The 6,563-nt window shown below is 42.4% G+C and overlaps 1 protein-coding gene across 5 annotated transcripts in view; it reads left to right on the top strand.

The window, feature by feature from the left end:
* NEK10 (NIMA related kinase 10) overlaps nucleotides 1-6,563 on the top strand; it is a 189,863-nt gene that overhangs the window by 31,407 nt on the left and 151,893 nt on the right. For 4 of the 5 annotated variants that reach the window (XR_001517765.2, XM_015596827.2, XM_015596825.2 and 1 more), the window contains one exon: nucleotides 2,964-3,048. The exons of the other annotated variant lie outside the window; for it this stretch is intronic. Coding sequence is in view for 3 of the 4 variants with exons in the window: in XM_015596827.2 (XP_015452313.1) it covers nucleotides 2,964-3,048 (85 nt within the window). In the remaining variant the exon portion in view is untranslated. The remainder of the gene's footprint in view (nucleotides 1-2,963; nucleotides 3,049-6,563) is intronic. 5 annotated transcript variants of the gene reach the window in all.

Raw genomic sequence — 6,563 nt, 5'->3', positions numbered from 1 at the left:
GTCCCAGGAGTCAGGCGCCAGCTCTGCACTTCCGTGCAGCCTGGGGCCAGTCACTGCAGCCACAGTTGCCACCTCAGTAAAGCAAAGGCACCCGTCTTTACGATCTGTCCCTTTTCCTCTCTGTAATTCTCTGGTTGCACTAAGTTGTGTGTTTTCTAGTCCTCCAGCTCTTGGCAAACAGAGAGATATGTCATCTTATGGAACACGTCATTCTAGAGCTCCATGCCATGTGCCCGTTCTCGTAGGGGGGTTCCGGGCTGGGGGCCAAGGAGGGAACGACTGCTCCTTCAGAGGTCAGTGCTCAGGGGGGAGAAGCCAGAGGACTCAGGCACCAGGAATTCTATTTACATTTAGAACAGCAGAGGCCAGAATCGTGGAGAAATATTAATAGCTTAAAAACAGTTTTTACAAAAAAAAAAAAAAAAAAAAAAATAAGCCAGTTGCTTGGAACAGAACTTTCAGCACTGAAACTTTTCTGGAACTCTTCATTTATTACACTCCATTAATAGTTAAAAAAAATGAAACCTATCATGGAATTTTTATCATAGGCTAAAATAGAGGAGGAAACAAAAAGTTTTTATATTTGTTTTAATATGAAAAACACTGGAAAAGGCCATGAACTTCACTCATGAAGATTATGTATAGTTAGGAAAAATACCAAGTGCACACATATTTGTAACATGAATAATCTCTTACTATGTCCCATGGCTTTTCCTTTTAAATAATGAAAAGCAATCAGCATTCATCCTCATTAGGTTGCCAGCAGCTGCTGCGACTTGATCATTATTTCTGTTAGGTCTCTGGGATGTAGCATCCTTGCACACTACGCGCTACCTTCAGCTAACCCCGCACCTGAAAGAGAAAGTCATTTTGTGCCGTCTCCCTACTTATAAAGGTTAAAGGTAGACTATTCTGTCTGTAATGGGAGCCTCAGGATACCCATATCCTTACAAGTGTTCCCATACGTTTAAAATTCAAAGTGTTTTTTTTTTTTTTTTTTTTTTTTTTTTTTTTTTTTTTTTTTTTTTTTTCAAATTGACATTATTTTTCCCAATGTAAGGAATTCAGGATGAGCTGCAGTGCAGCTTCGCAGTGCAGCCCTGGATAGTTCTGCCTGGCTGGTAGCCCTGGGGTGTGTTAAGTCGTGCCCTTATTTTCAGAAGAAACTGAGTTTTGCCTCCATAGCAAAGATGTTACTGTCATGTGCCTGGACCAGAGAAGGACTGTGAAGATGACTGCAGCTGTGGTGGACAGCTCCTGTCAGGAGCTTTAGTAATGGCAAGAAGTATAATTCTCAGCCAGCGATGCCCTTGGGACACCTTACTCAACCTCTCCCCACTGAACCAGACTTCTGCTAGGGGCTCTCATCTGTAAGGAGCACTCTAACATCCTGGGAATATAAGGCTATGGGAAAAGCGTATTTACCAACCTCCTTCTCATGAGCCAAATCTTAGTAGATGGATGGAATGGTGAGTGGCTTGAGATAGAGTGTGGGATGGGGTTAGGGGTGACAGCTCCATGGCAGTAACTACAAATGTTCGTTCTGACTTTGAGGAGGGTGAGGCTTGTGCACTCAGGTCTGAAATGTGCAGGTTTGGGGGCAGAGTTGAATTTCTCAGGATTGTAGAGGAGGCAAAGATGAATTCTGACACTAAAGATTAACCTGGGACAAGCCAAGTGAGGCTTGGCTTAGATACACAGCTCAAGTTAATGCTCTACTGGATGGAGGGGCAGGTCTTTAAAGTACTCTAACCTTGCTGGATGCGCAAGCAGCTCTGCTGTGGAGGTGAGAGAGGGTGGGAGAAATTATATGGAGTCTAATCTGGAATAGCTTCCACTGGCTTCCTCAGTTTTTCTTGGCTAGGTATAGAATAACAGACACTGTTTATTTTAGATTTCTGTTAACGTTTGCACCAAGTGCCACTGTTGGGCTAGCTTAGAGGGCATTGTGAGACAAGCGTCCCCTGGCAGAGCTCATCTTCCACGATGATTCAGACAGCGCACACAATAGCAAGTTCTGCTGCTTGCCAGTGCTCAGTCTTCCTTCCTTCTTACTTCAGGAGTCCACACTGTGCTGTATTGGTGGCTTCTGCACCACTATATACGCTTCGGTTAGAACAACTGCATGTGACTGCCCTGGTGTCACATCATAGGGCATACTTCTAATTCTCTGGGAGGTTCCAGTGTTAAAAGTCACAGAAAGCAGTCATGGGAAGCACCTAAGGCATGTACACCCAAACTGCCCACTGAAGTGCCTTAGGGCTTCAGAGAACCCCTGGGGTGCCATGGGATCTTTTAAATTTTCAGGGAAAACAGTGATATACAACATCCATCCGACATGGTGCAAACAACTTAAGGTAGTTTATGATTTCCACATTAGGCTTATGCTATCTTCTTTAGATGATGGCATAGCTTTCTGAAGCCAGGTTTCCATTTGCTACCATAAAAAGCAGATGGAAGAGGACGCAAAGATGCTGGTGTCCGATCTGATTCCAAGGCTCGAGAAGTCATTTAGTGTCCACAGGTGCACATATCCCATTAATACATAAATGTGGTTATTTAAGGATAACATAAAATGTTTTTCTTTTAATGTGTGTGTATTATTTTTCAAATGAATGTTAAGTTATTAAGGTGTACATTCTTAATAAGTCGAGCCTAATTATTGGAGCTTCTAGTTATTTCTTTTAGTCAGGGGCTCCCTGGCGTCAGTAAGGGCTCTGTGAACCAAATAATTTGAGGGACCTCTACTTACAGTGATAATGATGATTTATGTGATTTATGTGTGTTTTGCATTAAAATGGGTCAAGTGTTCAAGTCCCAAATAACAGTCCCCATTGCAGATTAAGTTTGAAATAAACTAATGCTATTCCCTTATATGTTCCTTATTCCGCTCCAGAGCCTTGCGTTGTTCACTGGTCTTTTAAACATGCACAAACATGTTCTCTCTTGTTTTCTTCTTTCAGAGAGTGGGTTAATCGAGCCCCATCTATTCATTTTCTGAGAGTGTTAATCTGTCTGAGACTACTAATGAGGGATCCATGTTATCAGGTTGGTTGGAAAAAATAAAAATATTTTTTACTTGTGATGAAGATGAAATAAAAAACGGGTGGGTTTTTTTTTTGAAGCAGACCATGTTAATTTTCTTTTCTCTCTCACAACTTGGAACCTTCCAAATTTGGGAAATATCTCATCTGCTATTTAAGAAGATAGGAGAGAAGTGATGTATGGGGACAAAAAAATCTGTACATTTCTACAATATGACCTGTGGGATTATGTGGGTTACACATTGGTCTATGTTTTCATCATTACCCGTCATTTTAAAACATAGGCAGTTCAGGGAGGTGTACGCTTGGTCACACCTTCAAGCATATTCCAGACTGTGCAGCTCGCTAGGTCCAAGTCAGCAGTGACACGTGGGGGCCTTCCCATGGGGCACCAAAGGTAACCAGTGGGAGGGGCAGGGCCTGCAGCTTCAGCAGTTACTCCAGCGGCCATGTGTTTCCCAAAGTGCATCCTAAGCCCCTGAGTAAGAGGTGAGGAAGGGGCCTTGCACTTATCTCAGATGAAGCTTCTGAGGTCAAGAATATTTTCCTTCTCTCACTAGTTAGTTGAATGAGCTGCCTCTAGTTTAGTGCCTCTCAGACTTCAATGTGCAGACGAATCACCTGGGGATCGTGGAGATGCAGATTCTGATTCAGTGGGGTTACCCTGAGGCCAAGATGCTGCATTTCTAACAAGCTTCCAGGGGATGCTGATGCCACTGGTCCATGACCCACAATTTGGCAAGAACTTTGTTCTTTAGCAGTGAGACTCTAAAGAAAAGCTTACCTAACACTTCACCTGGACCTCTAAGGTTATTCTTTCTAGTCCCAGCTGCAAGATAGCGGCTTATGTAAACTTTGTGTCTCAGAAACACCCAGAGGACTTAAAGATTGCTGAGGTCCACCCCCACAGTTTCTAATTCAGTAGGTTTGGGGAGGCCTAATAATCTGCATTTCTAACAAGTTCCCAGGTGACGTAATGCTGCTGGTTTGGGAACCACAGTTTGAGAACCATTGTCCAAAAGCCAAGGTTGCTTATAAATCATTATTGTTTCTTCTTACCAAAGTTAAATATCTAAAGAGTGTTCTTATTCATATATACTTCAATAATTTTCACAGATTATTGTTTGTTTTTTTCCCATAAGAACTATCTCCTTTTATGCCCTGTTCTGATAAGCTACTAGGAAGCTCAGGCCACTCTGAAGATCTTTTATTCTGGATTTGATTTTATTGGTGAATTATTATCTGAGTCAAATGGGTCTCCTTTCATTATCCCAATAGCCATCTTTTCCAGACTTAGTACTTAAAGTGTTGTGATACTAGCCAGCTACAGAGCCTGCTCTGATTTGAGTCTTCTGAGAGTCATGGGGGCTCCGTTAGAAGAATCACCCCCTTAGTCCTTCTGTAGTCTAAACTGGCTTTGGGCATTCGAATATGGGACTCAGGGAATATACCCTGATCGCTTTCTGTCCTGGTCACTCACAGATTTCTGGGAGTTTTCCATTTTCCTCATGACCAACCATACAGAACCGTGTGTGTTCCATGCATTTCTGAGCTGCCATTTGCAATGCTGTGTGGGTCACGTGTAATAAGGGTAGACCACAGGTTCTACTTTGCCTGGATCAGTCCCAGTATGCGCTCATTGTTTCTATTTAATTATTCATAGCACCCTCTTTTATTCTCCAGCATGTCTCAGTTTGGATAAGAACATTGTATATATAACATTAATGAAAGTGTCCATGGAGGAGGTGGATTTTTAGCAGGAGATATTATTTTTTGACTTACAGGAATTAGCAAAAAGTTTGCCGTAGAGATGTTCTCTTTGTTTAATTGGGTCATGCTCTGCTGATCACCATCTGAAGTATTGCTTTTCTTAATCTAGTTCTTAATGGATTGGGACAGGGTTCACTGCTCTCTAAAGGAAAGAATTCAGCGACAACTTGATTTATGGGATTTTGTGACCAAAACACGTATTAAACCGTATCTCTCCCCCATTGCCAGTCTTTCCATAGAAGGGGATGCTCTCCGAACCTCTCCTCCTGGCACTCTTTCTGCAAAGAAGAGTATGTGCTCAGGCAGTTTGTTTAACAGCTTAACTCGCCAAGAACTGTTGGCCCAAGTCACAAAGCTGTGCTGGGGTTTTACGACAATGTATGACGGTGAATCTCAGCGAGCCAGCACCGTAGCTCGAAATGCCTTTCCTTGCCTGCTGAATCAGTGTTGCAGGCTCCACAGTGGCTGTTCCGACCATCTCCACTTCTCATGACCATCCCCCCCACCCTCGCCCCTGTCATTCTCATCACTTCACATCGTCTGTTTTACAGGGAAAACGAACACCACCCCAGAGGTGCTCTCTTATTTCTCTCTTCTCTTTTGCTTGAAATATTTGGATTATCATGCAACTTTAGTTCTCTTTTTGTTTTGAAAGAAATATCCCTCCTCCTTGCCAAGGCTTATCCCTCCATCTATTCTCTTTCTTATGGTCAAGTGGCTCTCTTTCTATTTTCATTTACAGAAAAGTGCCCCTTTTTGAGCCAGATATCCCTTCAAATCTTCCACATTACCTTCATTACTACATTTTTTAAAGGTCAGGATATGTTTTCGAAATGCACTTTCTATCTGGACTGATGTATTGCATAAGCTGCACATTGAATTCTGTGTACAAAGTTCTCTCTGGAAGCTATTTATATAGATCACAGTGTGCCATGCTTCACTCATCATTCCTGGACTCAGAGGTTGCAACTCGGTGGCTCGTAGATTGGATTTTGCCCGCCAGTATACAGAGTCGTCAATATGTGCTTAATGCAGAGTCCCGCAAGACAAGACTGGATGGACTGAAAGAGAAGCCATTTTTGAAGATGTAATTGCTTAGAGTTTTCCATAATTAATGGAAAACAGGTATCATTGGAGTCCCAAGCAAGATAATGATAAAGGCCCACCTGGACTCACGATAGTGAACCTATAGCACATTACTTATCAAAGATAGAGAGACAATCTGAAATCTAAACTACAATTGCATTAGAAACCACAATAAGAAGGTGGTCCAGCTGAGTAGCCCAGCTCAGTGCTTGCCCTCTCCAGCTTCCCTTTAGCCCCACACCCCTTTAACCACGTTTTCTGTTTGCCTGCACTGATCCTGTGAACCTCTAGCTCTTCCTCAGCATTTTTTTTGTCGTTGTTCTGCTTTCCTAAATGTTAACCTTTCCAGAGTTCTCTTCTTTGTCATCTTCTTCCCTATCTTCCTCCAACTATCATTTTTTGTTGTTGTTGTTGCTGTCATTATTCTTTGCCCACAAACACATATCTCCATTCTCCAACATTTCCCTTAATTTAAGCCCCAAATTTCCAGGGATATGTTGGACAGCCATCTCAATGTCACAGGTCTCTGAAACATTTTCAGGGGTTCAACAGCATGAAAACTATATTCAAAATAATGCTAAGATATTATTTGCCTTCTTGCTGTCACACTCTTACAAGTGTACAGTGGGGTTTTCGGGAGGCTGCTGAATGTGTGATGATGTC

Source organism: Pteropus alecto, unplaced genomic scaffold, assembly GCF_000325575.1.
Source record: "Pteropus alecto unplaced genomic scaffold, ASM32557v1 scaffold10, whole genome shotgun sequence".
In the NCBI taxonomy this organism is placed as follows: domain Eukaryota; kingdom Metazoa; phylum Chordata; class Mammalia; order Chiroptera; family Pteropodidae; genus Pteropus; species Pteropus alecto.
The sequence above is the reverse complement of the archived record's forward strand: the minus strand, read 5'-3'. Positions and strand labels throughout refer to the sequence as shown.